Source organism: Ascaphus truei, chromosome 22, assembly GCF_040206685.1.
Source record: "Ascaphus truei isolate aAscTru1 chromosome 22, aAscTru1.hap1, whole genome shotgun sequence".
Lineage (NCBI taxonomy): Eukaryota > Metazoa > Chordata > Amphibia > Anura > Ascaphidae > Ascaphus > Ascaphus truei.
This window is the reverse complement of record NC_134504.1, coordinates 7,557,054-7,575,202: the sequence shown is the minus strand read 5'-3', so window position 1 is coordinate 7,575,202 and position 18,149 is coordinate 7,557,054. Positions and strand designations below refer to the sequence as shown.

At 43.2% G+C, this 18,149-nt stretch overlaps 1 protein-coding gene across 2 annotated transcripts in view; it reads left to right on the top strand.

The window, feature by feature from the left end:
- Positions 1-18,149, top strand: part of TOM1L1 (target of myb1 like 1 membrane trafficking protein) — a 49,016-nt gene that overhangs the window by 28,646 nt on the left and 2,221 nt on the right. For both annotated transcript variants that reach the window (XM_075579854.1, XM_075579855.1), the window contains exons 7-15: positions 1,257-1,373; positions 3,157-3,290; positions 4,386-4,446; positions 5,193-5,349; positions 11,428-11,503; positions 12,873-12,936; positions 13,953-14,061; positions 14,726-14,807; positions 15,487-15,582. In XM_075579854.1, the coding sequence (XP_075435969.1) occupies positions 1,257-1,373; positions 3,157-3,290; positions 4,386-4,446; positions 5,193-5,349; positions 11,428-11,503; positions 12,873-12,936; positions 13,953-14,061; positions 14,726-14,807; positions 15,487-15,553 (867 nt within the window). In that variant the 3' untranslated portion in view covers positions 15,554-15,582. The remainder of the gene's footprint in view (positions 1-1,256; positions 1,374-3,156; positions 3,291-4,385; positions 4,447-5,192; positions 5,350-11,427; positions 11,504-12,872; positions 12,937-13,952; positions 14,062-14,725; positions 14,808-15,486; positions 15,583-18,149) is intronic.

The following is an 18,149-nucleotide window of genomic DNA, read 5'->3' as shown; positions in this document are numbered from 1 at the left end:
ATTTTAACAGCCATTTGCTAAGGCACTGCCCCTTCATGTCCTGTCACAAGCCCTGGCACACCCCTTTGCCAGCCCTGCCCTCCCTCTAGCACATGTCAGTGCAGGAGTGCTCATGAATATTCATGAGCTTCCACTGCGAGACAGAAGCAGAAGAAAAACAGATCCCTTCACTAATGATGTCACCAAATTTCGCCGATCAATACATGGAGAACGAATTGACCTGCAGCTATAAAGTTCTTTAGGTAATTAGAGATTGCCCACATGAAACTATTGAAGTAAAAAAATAAATAAAATAAAAAAAAGACTGAACTGCAGCTTTAAGTGAATCAGAAAGAAAGAGGCAGATCAAGGGGTTGGGATGTTTGGGGGGAAATATATCTAGCGCGGTGAAGAAATAGTTACCAAAGTGTCAAAGCCCAAAACTTAACTCCAGTGAGAAAAAAAATGCAGTTTCTAGAATTATGGGAAAATGTGCTAATGGCAAAAAAATGTGCTATACAAATCCAAATGATATGTTCTGTAATTGAAATCCCCTTTGCAATAAAGATTGTGAAGGAATATGTATCTCGCCCACTGACAGTGATGGATGGTGCACTGTAAAAATGACCACCGCTATAAACTAAGACTTTCCTTTTCATTGATAGCATGCTGAATTTTATTTTTTTATAATAAGAAGAAATGAACATTTTTATCACACCAGTCTTATCCCTTTTTCTGTAATGAGAAAAAAATATATATAAACAAAAGCAGAGATCTCCAGAAAGCCAAAACCCTTAAAAAAAATAAGAGTAACTTGGTTAAAAAGAAAGATAGGAATCTGTACAAAAAGTATGTAACATCTTGTTTCAGAGGTGAAGGACCACAGATGGGTACAGTGGTACCCAACTTGGTAAGGTTTAGCAACCCAAAAATATATACAGTAAGTACGGATATAGGATAAAGTAACTGTCGTCTAAATTTTGCATAGGTTGAACTTGATGGACGTAGGTCTTTTTTCAACCTCATCTACTATGTAACTATGTAACTACTATGTACTGCAACTATGTAACTATGTAGCTCCATATAGACGAGTCCTTGTTTTCGTATTCTAACGCCATCGTATTGTGGGTTCGTATTTGCCCTTCCTGTCTATGGAAATGGAATCCTTGGATAATTAGGACTGTACTAGAATACCATGTTGATATGGAGTTGGGTTGCCAATGCTGGTAATATGCTACACGTTAAGTAAGTACATCTTGCCCTGTTGTGTTCACTAGATGGGTAAGCTGTACAGTGAACTGGACCTGGTGAAAATGAATGTAACGGTGATGTCTGCGATACTGGTGGAAAACAAGCCTGGGACAGAGAATCCCGAGGACATGCATCTTTTACAGGTACTAAAATACATCTTCTTTTCAACACTTGGAGTGCCCTGTGATGTACCATGAATGGCCAGCACACTTGGGGCCCTATGACGTATAGAGTAAGGCGTGCTACAAATACTCTCGGGGATCAACCACACCTTATATAAGTTAGGGTGAGTAAAACAAAAGTGATAAAAACCCTTCACCGTACAGTGTACCGCAAATAAAAAAAACACTTGTGAACCCATTCACACGTCTCAGACAGGTGTGCGACCCTGACTTTCACCATTATCTTAGCATACAGTGCTCCCACTGCAGCCACGGATTCTGGGAAATCGCAGATAAATGAGCACACGGTGTGTGACCTTTTGATGGTCGGAATGGAACACTATTGGGATAGTGCTGCTGAGTGTATGCAGACAGAACCGTGATATAACTCAATAGGCACTGCTTGGCACATTAATACATTGTGAATACAATATTACTAACTGTGGCTGAAGAACATAGGATCAGCAATCAGTCACATGGGCAGTGTTCAACAAACCTATACATTTGCACGCCTCGGGCGAGTGGATTTAACATCGTGGCGAGCTCCTATTGGCCCAGGCAGCACGCGTGTGGTACTAGGTGGCGAGCAGATTTTTTTGTTCGGCGAGTAGATTTTTTGGTGACCACTGCACATGGGGATATGGGGATTGTTTGGCTGGAATGCATATGAGGCTGGATTTCGCCTGCACGTTCTGCTGGTTGAGGGTGAAACTCCAGTCTGCTTCTCTAGCGACTCTCACCCTGGAACGGTTGAAAGAGAACCCAGCGTCACACAAAGAGCAGGATATCAAATAACCATTCCCCATGTTCTGGGGAGTGGGAGAAAGCTGAGATCTGGAAACGCAAGACACGTTGTTTCTGGGCTTATTGTGAAAAGTGCACCTGCAGTATTTTCTATAGCAGAAAATATAATAACCTCTTCCCCCCAATCACAAAGTCAACCTACTAACCAACGTGTCCCTTAAACTTGTGTAAACACGGTACAAAATGCTGACGTTTGTTCTCAGTGGCTGTGATTAAGGGGTCAGTCCCTCCTAGAACCAAAGCGTACTAATGACAGTGCCATGTGTGAGTGGTCACACCTCGGTGATTGATGCCTTTTATTTACCAAAATCTGACACCTACAAGTAGTTTTATGTTATTGTTTTTGAAGTTAGTTTGTATACGTGGTGCGCTGAGACTTGGGAGGGGTTTGATTTGTTCTGGCTGGTCACTTTGTGTGCTGTCAAAGGGAATTCCCCGGGTTTGCACAGCCAGAACCCCCCTCTCTCTTGCCCTCTCTCTCCTCCCTGCCGCACCTCTCTCCCCCCCCCCTCTATCCCCCCTCTCTCTCCTCCCTCCCCCCTCTCCTACTCCCCCCTTTCTCTCCCCTCCCCCTCTCTCCTCTCCCTTCCCTCCTCTCTCCTCCTCTCCATTCCCCCCTCTCCTCCTCCCCATCTCTCCTCCCCCCCTTTCTCCTCCCACCCTCTCTCCTCCCCCCCCCTCCCTCTCCTCCCCTCTCCCTCTTTCCTCCCCCTTTCCCTCCTCCCCCCTCCGCTCTGTGCCTCAGGCATCAACGTGATTGTAAGCACTTTAGGGCAGTGGCTCATAACCATGAAATTCTATCTACATCATTGCGTCCATTGTCGGCGCTACAGGTATATAAAAGACGATATTATTTGAGGTCTCACCCATAACGTTCCCCAACAAAGCTTTCCTGATTAGAGATGTCCTTTTAGGTCATGCTTGATGACAGTGTTTTTTTCTTTTATTGCTATTTTCATAGGAACTGCACAAGACGTGCCAGGAAATGCAGAAGAGGATTATGCAGCTCTTGGAGACGGTGCAGAATGATGACGTCGTTGTTGAACTGGTGCAAGTAAACGACGATTTGAATAATGTTTTCCTGAGATATGACAGGTAAGCTCCAGCTTCCACATCCCCTCCAACTATGCCTATGTAACCCGTAATGTACCTGGTTTCTGTGTCCTGTACCTGTTGACTTCTGGTAGTAGCTGTTGTCGGAGAGGGGTACTCTTTTTCTATTAGCAACAATCAGTCGATTGCCAATCTGGATGCCGACCCACCCAGTGCACTAGGAGTTTGTAACAAGGAGTGGAAGGAGACAGCCCGATGTAATGTCACCAAGACTACTGTATCTTCTATCTATCTGTCCTTTCCATACCTGTAGCCATTACTGATCGTGTATGAAGATACAGCAACTTCATTATCTTTCGCCTGCTCCCATTGGTTGAAGCTCAGAACATTCAGCTAGTTATATTTATGACATACTTACATGTATGTGAAAAAAAAAAGAGTACATGTGATCAATGTTTTTATAAGAGGGTTAGAGTGAATTTAACACCATTTATATACATACAGAATACTAATGTCTATGTTAAGATGTTATATGATGGGCTCCCTTGCCATTCTATATCCGGCATTGTATGTATGTACTGTATGTATATCTTTATTTGTGTAGCATCATCCAGGTACATAGCACTTCCCAGCAGTAATGGTGTCCCCTGAGCTGAACCCCATTCATACAGGGGACCCTGCGGACTGACCTGTCAATCACCACTGCGGCCGGCAGCGACAGCAGCTCCTATGTTGTTTACATTTTTGCCCACCCCTGTCATAGGTGCAGATGTAACATGTGCCATTGTTCTTCAGAGAACATATCCCATTATAACACAGAATATCGCAGTGTTTTAATCCCTGGCGCCTGCAGACTGACCTGTCAATCACCGCTGCGACCAGCAACAGAGCAACCTGTCCATTGGCTCCTAAAACCCTTATTACACACAATATTACAGCGTTTTAATAACATCTAATGGCCGTGTTCATCTAAAACTATTTGTACATCTTACCACTAATATTTGCAGTAGGTGTAATGAGATCGCTGTATTTGTCCAACGCATTTTACTTCTGAATCGACACCTTAAATTACATATTTATTTAGCTTTCTAGTAGCTTTAATTTGCAAGTAATTAAAATGAAGAATTTTGCTTCCAGGTTCTCTCGGAATAGAGTAAATCAGCCAGCAGAACATACGAAACAGGCAGCACTTCTGGAGGTATGACATGGAAATGCATTAATAACTCATTGTACCTGTAATTTAGCTCATAGAATATCCTCAGGAAACCACTGATCATGCTATGGACTGTAATGATCTTGTTGCCAGTGTCACAACTCTTACTCTCTTGTGATCTCTACAAATTACACACGGTTGGGGGAGAAGGAGCTATGGGGGGGGGGAGAAATAGGGATAGGTATGGGCAAGGGGGGATAGGTATGAGCCTGCGGGGATTAGGTATTGGCCTTGAAGTGGGGGGGGGAAGAGTTATGGGCCTTGGAAAGTAAGGGCTGCAACAGAGGGGGGGACTCAGATGTCTGTCTAGGAGGGCAGAGGACCTACCTGTGGTCCATGGAAGGAGGGATGCTCATCAAGGTCCCCTTTTTATTTTACGGGGCGGGGGGGCCTGCTGCTTGCATGCCACCTTGGGCCCCTAAGCCTAAGGCTGGCGTTTTCATATATACCTGTCTCCAAATGTATTTTGAATGGGGTTGCTGCCTCAACCCATTCACTACCACTGCCAGCAAATGGCTTAATGGACTAGTTTTGATCTCCGAGAATTGATTTAATAGTATGAAGACACCAGTGCTGGGAATGAGTGGGTCTGGATTCCGATGAGTTAGGCTCATTCTACGCAAGTGAGACCCGCTAGGCCTGGTTGTACATCCATAGCTGCTGCTCTGTAAGGTTAATCGGCTGTAAAGTAACATGTTGTGATATTCCTCTGTATTATTATATCCTTGCAGGTCAATAATAATTGGCCTTCAGCTCCTTCAAAAGAACTCCTTTACATCGATTGCCTATCGGCAGGACTTGGAACCCAGATTCAGACAAATGGTTCCACTCTACCTGCAGTTCAATTTCCCGAACCAGTTGTGGCATCATCCACCGCTCAGATTTGGGGTAAATTAGGATTTCTACAACTTGCATTCTAACGTAACATGGAGCAGTCTAAGCCGTGTAGGAATCAACTCTAAGTCCTAAAATAGTATTCCTTATAAACAATGAGTTTGTACATTTTAGATTAACATTTGTTTTAAGATTGAGCATTTGCTAGACAGAACCATTGAATTTCTCCCAGTCTTGCAGTGTTTGAACCCATAAGCCTCTTGCATTATAAACTAGGGGCTTATTCAATATCCTCTGACTTTAATGAGGCATTTCGGCCAACAACTGCCCTATCGGTGGATATAGAGTAGGCTCCTGCAAACATTTTGTGTATATCTTGTTGCCAATTACGTTGGTACCCTTTAAAATGGCTATTTCCACTGTCTTGCTGTCTTAAACCTAATTGGTATCTTTGATCAATTTTCTACTCCTGAGATACTGAACCTTAAAAAAACGGGGTCTGATAGATTAATTAAAATGGCAGCCGGGATTACCATTGAAAATACAGAAGAAAAAGATGTACATATCAATATCTACTTCATCCGTGGGATAAAACAAAATAAATAAATAAGGTTCTCCCTCCTGCCTTTTGCCTCCAAACTCCTTGAACGTCTTGTATTCTCTCACTTGCTCCCTTTTCTCACCACCTATTCTCGCCTAGACCCTCTACAATCTAGCTTCCGCACTGCTCACTCCACTGAAACAGCCCTCACTAAAATAACTAATGACCTCCATGCTGCCAAAGACGGAGGTCATTACACTCTGCTCATATTACTCGACCTCTCTGCAGCATTTGATACTGTGGACCACCATCTTCTCCTTCACATTCTCCATACTCTTGGTATTCACAACAAAGCTCTACCCTGATCTCCTCTTACCTGTCACATTGTAATTTCAGTGTCTCTTTTGCTAATACCTCCTCCTCTATCGATCTCTCTATGGGGGTACCCCAGGCTCTGTCCTGGGACATCTTCTCTTTTCTGTTTACACACTCTCTCTAGGTGACCTAATCAAATTTCTTGGGTTCAAATATCACCTCTATTCTGATGACACACAAATTTACTTTTCATCCCCTGACCTAACACCTGCTGTACAGACCAAAGCTTCTGCATGTCTCTCTGCTATATCATCTTGGATGGCCCTCCGCCAACTTAAACTTAACAAGTCAGTAACGGAGCTCCTCATACTTCCTCCAAAACCTGGCCCTACTACCTCCTTCCATATTACTGTTGGAAGTACGATCATTCACCCAGTAGCACAAGCACGCTGCCTAGGGGTCACACTCGACTCCTCTCTCACATTCTCCTCTCACATTCAAAAGGTAGCTAAAACCTGTCGCTTTTTCCTCCGCAATATCACAAAGATACGCCCTTTCCTCTGTTACCCGACTGCTAAAACTCTGACTCAGGCCCTCATTCTCTCCCGTCTCGATTACTGGAACCTCCTGCTCTCCGGCCTTCCTGCCTCTCACCTGTCTCCCCTACAATCTATCCTAAACGCTGCTGCCAGAATCACTCTACTCTTTCCTAAATCTGTCTCAGCGTCTCCCCTCCTGAAATCACTCTCCTGGCTTCCTATCAAATCCCGCATCACACACTCAATTCCCCTCCTCACTTTCAAAGCTTTACACTCTTCTGCCTCTCCTTACATCTCAGCCCTAATTTCTCGCTATGCCTCATCCCGACTGTTGCATTCTGCTCAAGGATGTCTTCTCTCCCACCTGAAACCTTTTCTTATTTCTCATATGAAGTACAGATGTAGCAAAGCATAGTATCTTTCATGATGCGACCGTAGCCGTCACAGCATCAAAGGATTAATGCTACGGGGGAGCGGGAATAATTTGGGGGGGGGGGGGGAATTCAGGAAGAACTCAGGTAAATGGTCGCTCTTTCCTATGGTAATGGTATGTTGGCTTCTACAGTGCCCCATTGACATACAGGTTACAGCGTGGGGCCTAGCATGCCAGAAGCCCTTATACCATATAAAGTACATCATTGGCACTTGCTCATTGTTTAGGGGCTGACCGCTCCGACTCTATAGGTTCATGTTGATTTAAATCAACGAGGTGCTACTGTTGTTCCTCTACTCGTGCTGTATGGAGGTACTTCCAAGAAACCCTACGGAAGTCCCATAACACATGCAGCTTACCACACACAAATCTTTCCATGTAATAGGTACAGCTGGTCTTACAGAAGCCAACAACGTGTAGTGTACCAGCTGAATAGGCATAGTTGGATGGTATGTCAAGAGTTATTAGGTAATAATGACTAAGGAGCTATTACCTTCGTCCTGTTTACTTAATGCATCTTGTTTTAAGTGTCCAGCGTTCTCTGGCAGAGTAATCGTATTTAAGAACCCTAATTCTCTGAAGCACAGAGGTGTTACATTTGTACACATCGCTTCCTTATTCCTGAAATAGGTTCTTCCGGTTCCGGTGATACTGTATCTTCAGGTTCCGGTGATACTGTATCTTCAGGTTCCGGCGATACTGTATCTTCCGGTTCTGGTGATACTGTATTTTCAGGTTCCGGTGATACTGTATCTTCAGGTTCCGGTGATACTGTATCTTCAGGTTCCGGCGATACTGTATCTTCAGATTCCGGCGATACTGTATCTTCAGGTTCCGGCGATACTGTATCTTCAGGTTCCGGGGATACTGTATCTTCAGGTTCCGGGGATACTGTATCTTCAGGTTCCGGGGATACTGTATCTTCAGGTTCCGGTGATACTGTATCTTCAGGGGTTTTGCACAGGAGCGAAGGAACCGGTCTTGACATCTTTCCACCAGTTGTGCAATCAGTTTGCTTTGGACGCTGCCCAGATAACACCTTTAGTGTACACATTACACGGAGGGCAGAGGGTAAATATTTTGCTACGAGTAACGCAGCCAGGAAAAATACAGGGAAAGGAGCAAGACAAATAAATAAAGCAGTTGATTAGGTTAAAAAATGAGAGGATTGGGGAGGAACGAGATCCGCCCTATTCAGGTAAAGACGAGGATTTATTCATGTGTTTGCATTGGATTTAGTTTTTGTTTTGTTTTTTGTTTTTTTACAGAAGAAAATAAACAAATGATACATTTTCAGTCTCAGTCATAAATAGGGAGCACTTTCCGGTATCACAAATCCTGTGATGAGATATACACACACACACCCATACACACACACAAAATGGCAGAACTCACTCAAAATGGAGGGCCCTGAGGGCCGGTCTGTGCAAGGTAGAAAATATAGTATACACAGGTTTAACATTCCAAATTGAAATGAACACCAGCAGAAGAAGATTTATAGAAAGAAAGAATAAAGATGTGACTTTATTAATACATATATATTTCACACCGCTTTCGGTCCCCAAGGAGACCCCTGATGAAGGTGACTGAAACGTCGGCTCTGGGTGTGATATATATGTATTAATAAAGTAATTAAAATCTCTTTCTGTCTCTCTGTGTCTGTGCTTCTGTCTCTCTTTCGCTCCCTGTCGCTCCCTCGCTTCCTCCCTCTCTCACGCTCCCTCTCTCTCACTCGCTCCCTCTCTCCCACTCCCTCTCTCTTGCTCCCTCTCTCTCACTCCCTCTCCCTTTCTCACGCTCCCTCTCTCACGCTCCCTCTCTCACACTCCCTCTCTCTCGCTCCCTCTCTCTCGCTCCCTCTCTCCCTCTCGCTCTCTCCCTCTCTCCCTCTCTCCCTCTCGCTCTCTCTCTATGAGATTTGTGAATCACTAAAAATTGCTCCGTTTGCTTATGCATTACGGATAATGACATATATTGTGCTCTGATTATCTTTACCGCTGGCTGCTTCAGCACAACTCAAGATAGTGGCGCTTATTAATAAATCATGTGAAAATGACAAATCAGCCTCACATTGCAGGCAAATGATGTTTTATTCAAAACCCTTGAGGCAGAATCTTCTGCTGCAAAGTTTCCCTTTATTAATACAATTGTCAACTAACCAGAAATAACCAGTCCCTGTTTTTAATATTATTTGCAACTTAAAGCAGCAATACTTCGTACCCCCTTTTCTTATTTGTAGATGTAAAGCAGGTGACATTGAAAATGCTACATTCGTACCTAAGCCGGCAATCGTTTGGTGCTCATGTTATAAATCTGTCAAATTCCCGACTGTGTGCCTAACATAATGGCCGCCTTTCCGTTTCAATCAATCCTTCAATCAGTGTAACTCAGCAGCTACAATGTATCCTTATATCAACATTATCTGCTGTTACAGTTTGCATCTCAAACTGCTGGGAACATTGGCAACAAATGATCACAAACAGGAAAGTGTTGCAAAGATCTTGCACTGCTGGGGAGGTGGGCTAGAGCCTGCTAGTGAAATCAAAGGATACTTTAAAACTCATAAAAAATAACATTATGGGTTGGAGGGAGGAGGAGGGGGGGGGCAGTCACTATTATCTAATAGTACAGAACATATTTTGTTTTTTAAATATAATATTTCACTTTAAAGCCTTAATCCTGCCTATGTGTTACTTTTTTCATATTGGTTGGGAATTAGAACCGGGGGGGTCGGCCCGCACTGAACTGTGTTATTTTTAACACCAGGGACCCCCTACACATGTAACAAGATTGGCCAGATAAGGTTAGAGCTAAACAGAAAATAGAAAGCAACAAAAAAAAAGGCATAAAGATGTTTTTAAGGTAAGACGATTACATTGATAGGTTGAAACTTTTATTTTGCCCACTATCTGGGACTGCCCCTTTAATTAAATTTGGGGACCAAGTCCACGGACCAAAATTAGAAACCTTGTTGATCGCCCCTCTTCCACTGTATAGAGATGAGGAAACAGAAATTATGCAGCTCACATCATGGGGTGCCTGTGCCATAAACACGGAAAATATAGATTAAATGCATATTAATGCACGCAATAATTTGTCATATTGGATGGAGCATCGGGGCCTTTTTTTGTCTCTTGTGTCCTATGTGCCAGCCTGAAATGTCTCCACCTGCGCCATCAACGTCACAAATCTATTTTTCCTTTGTGTCGCCGCACAGACAAAGTCCCGTACAAAGTGCGCTGAAACCATCCATCATCTTGGCATAACCCGTATACCGGCTGATGGTGCTGTCCGCTCCCAATGAAGCTGCTGTGTTTTAATCAGAACTCTATTTGACGCAGCCATTGTGTGGCTATAATAATAAATATAACACTAATAATTTATATTTACTAACATTAGTTATAAAAAAAAAATACACATACATCTGTTTTAATAAGATAAAGTATCTGTCGTCTAAATTTAGCATGGGTTAAACTTGATGGACGTACTGTGTCTTTTCAACCTCATCTACTATGTACCTATGTATGTAATTATGTAACTATGTTGGGGACAGTACAAGGAGCTTTCAAAAGAACTATTCATCCCACGGGCAGTACAAAGGACTCGGGGGCCATCCCTTAAGGTTGAAGGAAAGGAGATTTCACTAGCAACAAAGGAAAGGGTTCTTTACAGTAAGGGCAGTTACAGTGTGGCATTAATTACCCAGGGAGACTGTGTGATGGCAGATACAATAGATTTGTTAAAAAAAGGTTGGACATCTTTTTAGAAAGGAAAGGTATACAGGGATATACCCAATAAGTAAACATGGGAAGGATATTTATCCAGGGATTAATCCGATTGCCAATTATTGAAGTCAGGAAGTCATTTATTTTTCTCCCTATGAGATATCATTAGATGATGTGACACTGGGGTTTGTGTTTGCCTTCCTCTGGATCAATATACTGTAAGTACGGATATAGGATAAAGTATCTGTTGTCTAAATGTAGCATAGGTTGAACTTGATGGACGTATGTCTTTTTCCAACCTCATCTACTATGTAACTAATTAACTATGTAAATATGTAACTATGTAACTTTGTAACTATAACTATGTAATTTAAATTGTATCAATCAGGTATCCAACATGCGTCAAAATTCATTTCAAATTAACTTTGCGTCCTAAGTATGAAACCTCCATACACAGTGTGCGATACACACTTTATGAAGATATGTCTTTTTGAACACTCATTTTCACGCACTATAAAAACCCAAATATGGTCTTCGTACATACTTTAACATTGAATATGGCTTTTTATCTCATTTTAGATGGTGACGCTGCACCAACCCCGTCAATTTACCCTCAGATGGATTTACTTGAACTAAGTGAAGCTGTAGATACCCCGTGAGTGCAATTAATATCTTTATTTTTATTTCCGCTGTCATGCTACGAGGAGATAAAAGATTGTCTCTTTTTTTCAAATAAATCCTATTTTCCTTTTTTAACATAGGTTTGAAGCAGGGGGTCTCCAGAGCAGGACCACGTTAATTTCAGCTCCGGGGACCCCCTGCTTGCAGAGATAAAGACCCCTATAGTAGGTGCCGGTAGCTGCTCCGCTCGGCTAAGGCCGAGTCCACGGTCCCTGCTGGCGTGCTGAGGCGCGCTGAGGCGCAGGGAAAGCGGGTGCTTTCCCTGGCCTTGCGGTTGCTTACCGCAAGCGCTCTCAGCAGCCGTCAGGGGGCGGTCAGGGGGCGGTCCGGGGGCGGTCGCGTCACTGGCCGGGGGCGGGCCAGTGACGTCACGGAGCTGGTTCGCCCTCATTGGGCGAACCGCTCACGTGACCGGCCTGTCTCGCCGGCAAGCGGGGGAATTTTAAATTCCCCCAAGACCTGCGCTTCCGCAAGCACGCGTAAGCGCAGGTGAGCCCCTACTAAAGCCGCTCTAATTGCGGCTGTAGGGGCTCAGTGCTGAGCGGGAGCGCGCCTCAGCGCGCTTCCGCCAGCAAGCAAGTAACATGGCCGAGGCCTAACAGGGATCCTGCACTGGCCGCTGTTCAAATCTCCCGCACCCTGCAGGCCAATAGGAAGCCGTGACATCATCAGGTTCAGCTTCCTATTGGCCGGCGTGACGCGGGAGCTTTAAACTTTAAACCCAGCTGGCTCAGTCAGAGCGGTTACCGGCACCTACTACGGAGGTAATTATCTCCGGAAGCAGGGGGTCCCCGGAACTGAAATAAATGGGATTCAGCTCCGGAGACCCCCTGCTTCAATCCTGGGTTAAATAAAAACAGCTTGCTCTTAAGGCTGGGGTCTTCCACTGGCGACCCACGAGGGACCTTGTTGTGGTCCCTGGACTCCGCTCCTGCTAGTTTTCATACTAGTGGCTTAGGTCGTTAAGTTTAATTGTTGACACAATGGCATTAAGAGATGGATAATAAAAAAAAACACATGTAGGATATTGCTTGGATTGCCTCTACAAGTATTTTTAAATCCAATTTGCAAATATGATCGCAAACTCATACTAAAGTTTGGAGTTTTTCTGACCTTCTCTGTCATATCTCCCCTTATGCTTCACCCTTTCCTAACTGGTCCTCACACAGGGAAAACATGCATATGTCTGTCCTTAACCATGTCATTGCCAATAAAGGGGGTGACTATGGAAATCTCCACACAAGGCTTTAAAAGAAAAATATCATTCTGTTAATAAGAATAGAGCACGAGACCACTGATTCAGCCCGTTTAACGGTTGTATTGTGACAATATTTTTGACACAGGTTTGTATTTGGAGTACAAAGCAATATCCCAAGGGTCGCGGCCCCAAGGCAACTCTATGAAAATGTAAGTGTGACTATTAGTCTAACTCTAAGTATTGAAATTGCTCTATTTCTCGCTCTCTCCTCGTGTTCGAAGCTCACTTGAAACGCTTCCTTCACTAGATGTTTCAGTAGTACAGCAAAACCAATAATTATGCCTCATACTTTGTGGGGGGTTTGTTAAGTGTGTGTGGGGGGAACATCCAGAAGTGCGGGAGTATGTGTGATGGGTGCAAGGGATATCATAGACAAGTGCCTGTTTTGGTCTGTGAAATATTGCAGGCTGTGCCGTTAGTTAAGCAAAGTAAGATTAAGCGCAAATTAATAATATAACAAACAAGGGCGTGGATAAGGGGATTAATAAGTGTGAGGTGGTGGTGCAGCACCCTAAAAAACACAGTCCCTGTGTCTAAGAAATAAGAAAAAGGCAAGTATGGGGTGCAAACACAACCAAACAAAAAGTGAATATGTGTATAAAGGTAATGGCTTACACTTGAGGACTTAGTTTGAGGCCCCTGGACTGAAGGATCTAAACCTGTGCAGCTTGAAGGAGAGACGGGAGGAGGCTTTGCCACCTACACATACAGTATATAAAGGGCTTCAACACAGTGCTGAAGGGAAATGTATTTGAGAGAAAAACAAGCGCTGGAACAAGAGGTGGTCGTTCTCTGAAGCGGGAGGGTGGCAGAGTTAGGGGAAATGCGAGGAAGGACGTCTTCACAGAAAGGGTAGTGGCTTTGTGGAACAGCCACCCAGCAGAAGTGGTAATAGAGTAAGGGAATTTAAAAATGCCCTACGATATACCAAAGGCTAGCCTAAACATGAAAGAACCCCCAGAATCAAACCGGGCCTGAGGTTTTACAACATGGGCAGAGTAGGTTGGTCAAGTGGTCATGTTAAATTCCATGTTTCTATGTAACTAACTGAAAAAATAACAGAATAATTATTTGTTTTATTATTCCACACCCATATAAATCATTTCATTCCCCCCCACCACCCCCCACTTTATAGATCATTACACACTTTTTTCCCACCCTCTAGATCTACTCCTCTCCGACCCTTCTCCTTCCAACGGTCCCAACTCTTCATCCTACTAGCGTGCCGTTACAAAATGAGCCTCGGCATAAACCTTCACTGAATAGCAACTCAGGTAAGAAGAGAAGTCCTGCTTAGGAATATTACAATAGGAAAGAATGGGGTGCCTATTGTAACAAAGCCACATCGTCAGCGTAACACAATACATAACAACTTCTATATCACAGCTTAACAGATAAAACAAGGCTATTCATGCTGGAGATGCTGTGACTTCGGCATATAGATGAAGCCATCATTGGTGTGTCCACATGGAAGCCATCATTGGTGTGTCCACATGGAAGCCATCATTGATGTGTCCACATGGAAGCCATCATTGGTGTGTCCACATGGAAGCCATCATTGATGTGTCCACATGGAAGCCATCATTGATGTGTCCACATGGAAGCCATCATTGGTGTGTCCACATGGAAGCCATCATTGGTGTGTCCACATGGAAGCCATCATTGGTGTGTCCACATGGAAGCCATCATTGGTGTGTCCACATGGAAGCCAACATTGAAGACCTATCGATGTGTCAATGTCCCAATGTTTTGCTTGCGTCAACATTTGTTTCAATGGCGCCATGTCAACTCTCGCATTGAATGAAGCGCCAGCTTTGACGCACAGTGTTGTTTTTGTGGGTCAAATAATGTTGGCTACATCTTTCTTTGAGTCCCTTTGGTTTTCCCATGTAAAATAGTTACCATGTATCTTGTAACCTTCACTTGATTCTTTTTCAGATGATACCAACAAGAACTCAGCATTACCGAATTACTATGAACTGTTAGAGTTTGATCCTCTTATTCAAAGTAATGGAACAGAGTAAGTGAACTGTGAATGACCCCTAGTGTTGGGTTCTTGTAATGGTTTTTATTTTTAATAGAAAATTCATTCATTCCAAATTCAACATGTCCATTTGTTTCAATAATAAAGCCTAACATATTACAAGGAGCTTGGCGTAAGTCACTCTACTTGATTTATTTTCAATTAGTTCTTTAACCATTATTTGAACCGGTTCTATTCCCAAACCAAGAGGTCTCTGTTTCCTGTAAAACGGACCTAAAATAGTTGGGGGCTCAAAAAACTCCAGTCTGTCTTTACTGTTCCCCTTTAGTTCGCTGTTGACCACTCTCATTCGGTCACTATGGTCCTACATAGGGTTGACCCTTTAAATCAATGGAGCAAACTGGAGTTTTTAATTACTATGTTATACTAACCTTTAACCCATTAAACATCATTAGGTCCCTTTGCCCCTCTCTGAGTGACTATTTAACCTATTAAACGTCAACTCTCGCTGATCTTGTGTGAGTCTCACTGATCTTGCCACTGATTTGGAGGTTGCTGCCACGGATTTTTAGCATAGCCAGTCCGTCTCAAACATTGCTTTGCAATACGTTACTTCTCCCCGTGGCATTTAAGGGGTTAAGTTATCCGATGTGCCTTTAAAACATAAAAATACCCAAAGTCAGTTGTTTTTTTTTTATTTCTCTTTTCTTCCTAGAGTGATTTATGAAGAAATTGACCCTTCTTTGTGGGTTCCAGAAGCAAAGAAAAGTACCAACTGTTAGAGTAGCTCCTCCGCTCGCAAGTTTAACGGGTAATTAACTTGTTTATATGTTTAGAATAAAAAAGGGTTTCATTATCTGCCTAACCAAAGTAACAGATTTAAACTACTGGAGTAATCAATTTGAGGAAATAGAGATGAACAAAGACTCATCCTGATTATTACCTAATGTGGGTAGTGGGTAGTGGGTGGTGGGTGGTGGGTAGTGGGTAGTGGGTAGTGGGTAGTGGGTAGTGGGTAGTGGGTAGTGGGTAGTGGGTAGTGGGTAGTGGGTAGTGGGTAGTGGGTAGTGGGTAGTGGGTAGTGGTGTTTGTCTTGAATGTTCTGGGTTCAATTCTGCACATATCACTTGAATTCTGACTTCCTCCCAGCATATGGCAAAGTGTCCGCTCCGCACATACTTGAAAAGGAGATTTATATCTCGGTTAATGAGTACTTCAGTATAAGCTGATATATTTTTTTTTTTTTAATTTGGACTAACAATTGATATTGTTATAATAAAAATAACAAAGGTATCACCTAATACTGAAATACTCATTTACTCTGCACTTTCACAACTGGACCAACACGGCGATTTCTACTTAATTCATTATTGTATTGTGTGTCTTTATTTATGTAGCGCCATTAATGTACATAGCGCTTCACAGTGGTAATACAATCATAAATAACACATAATGCAAATAACAGGTCATGGGGATAAGTGCTTCAGACATAAAAGTAACATTATCTCAGTTGAGAAATAATAATCTTGCAGTGTAACAGTTTTCTGTCTTTGGGAGCCGCCAGCAGGCTCCACTTACAGTGTGCCTGAGAGGAGCATGTTGAAAGGACTTTATGAATGTACCAAAACCCAGCTCTCACAACTTGACGCTGCCGTCTCCTACGGTGGTCTCGCCTCTCACACCGCATGCCGAAGGGCTCTATCCACCGCCAGCCCCATACATGCAATCCAGCCCCAAGTCTCTTATTTTGCTTCTTGCCCATATTCTCCTGGATGATGCTCCGCCGCCTCTAGCTTAATATGTTTAAAACTGAGCTCCTCCCTCTTTCCTCCTAAACTCGGCCCAATTTTCCATCACAGTAAATGGAGCCACCATTGATCCTGTTACCAAAGCACGTTGCTTTGGCTTTGAACGTTGCATGTGACATTTGATTCCACCGTCTTCTTTTCCATCCACATTCACGCGCTGACCAAAACGTGTCGCTTCATCTGTAACATTGCTAAGATCAGCCCCTTCCTCTGTCATTCTACTGCTAAAACTCTAATGCACGCCCTTATCCTCTCCTGTCTGAATTATTGTAACCTACTAAAAACATGTCTCCGTGCCTTGCAACCTTCTCCTTTTGCAATCTATCCAAAATTCATCTACTCCTTAAATCCCTCTCCTGGCTTCCCATCAAATTTTGGATCACCTACAAAGTTCTCCTTATCTTGAGGCTCTCCACTCATCTGCTCCTTCCTACATACCCATAACACTCTCCTCTCCATCTCTTTCGCCTATACAGCTCTCTCTCACCTTAAACCCTTTCTCCCCACTACCCCTTACCTGTGGAACTTCCTCACACTCAGTATAAGCCAAACACCTTCTCTCCTCACCTTTAAGTCAAACCTAGAAACCCACCTAAATGAAGTATTTCAATAACCTAGCTTCATGGCCACTACTCAACACCTACATTCGCACTTACCAACCATCCTGGCCAGCACTGCCATCTACGGCACTTGCTGCGTCACCTGCTGCTGTCTCTGTAAGTCTCCTAACGTACCAATTAGATTGTAAGCTCTCCGGGGCAGCGATTTCCTTTCCTGTTGTCTGATTTGATGTTTGCTGCACTTATTGTATTATAATTCCCTGTAATGTATTGTTTCTTTTGTAAAGCACGGAGTACATCGGCGGCGCTACATACTGTAACATATAAAATATACCTATAAACACGTGACAGTAGGCAGAAGTCAAGCGCCAGGGTTTAGTTGTCATCTTATTCATACACTTGGTTTTATTCCCAGGTGAGGATTGTCATGGCAGCTCCCTCAGGGAAGCCTAGCATTTACCTGGTACTCCAGGTGCTGACACTTCTGTATGAAACAGCATATAAACACAGCTTGTAACGAGCATTAAAACATAGGGAATACGCACAATATCATGGTGCATTTCTCATTTATTACACTAATATATTACATAGAGAGATAACAGACATTTTTGCACCCATTAAAGAAGCAATCCAAGCAATATTCTACATGTGTTTTTTTTAATAAATCAGTCCTATAGTATTAGCTAATACTTACTACCTTTTTTATATTTTAAAATTCAACTCTTAATGCCATTTTTAATGAGTTTTAATATGCTGAGCATCCTGTGATTTCTATAGCAGGGTTTAGCACACTTCACCAGCAGTGCAAGATCTTTGCAACACTTTCCCGTTTGCGATAAATGTGTTGCCAATGTTCCCAGCCGTTTGAGCTGCCAACTGTAACAATAGCTAATGTTACCTTAGTAATAGAAGAATATATTGTAGCTGCTGAGTTACACTGACTGAAAGATTAATTTGAAACTGAAAGGCGGCCATTTAGTGAACCCAGGGAAGCAGGAACTTTGCTGATC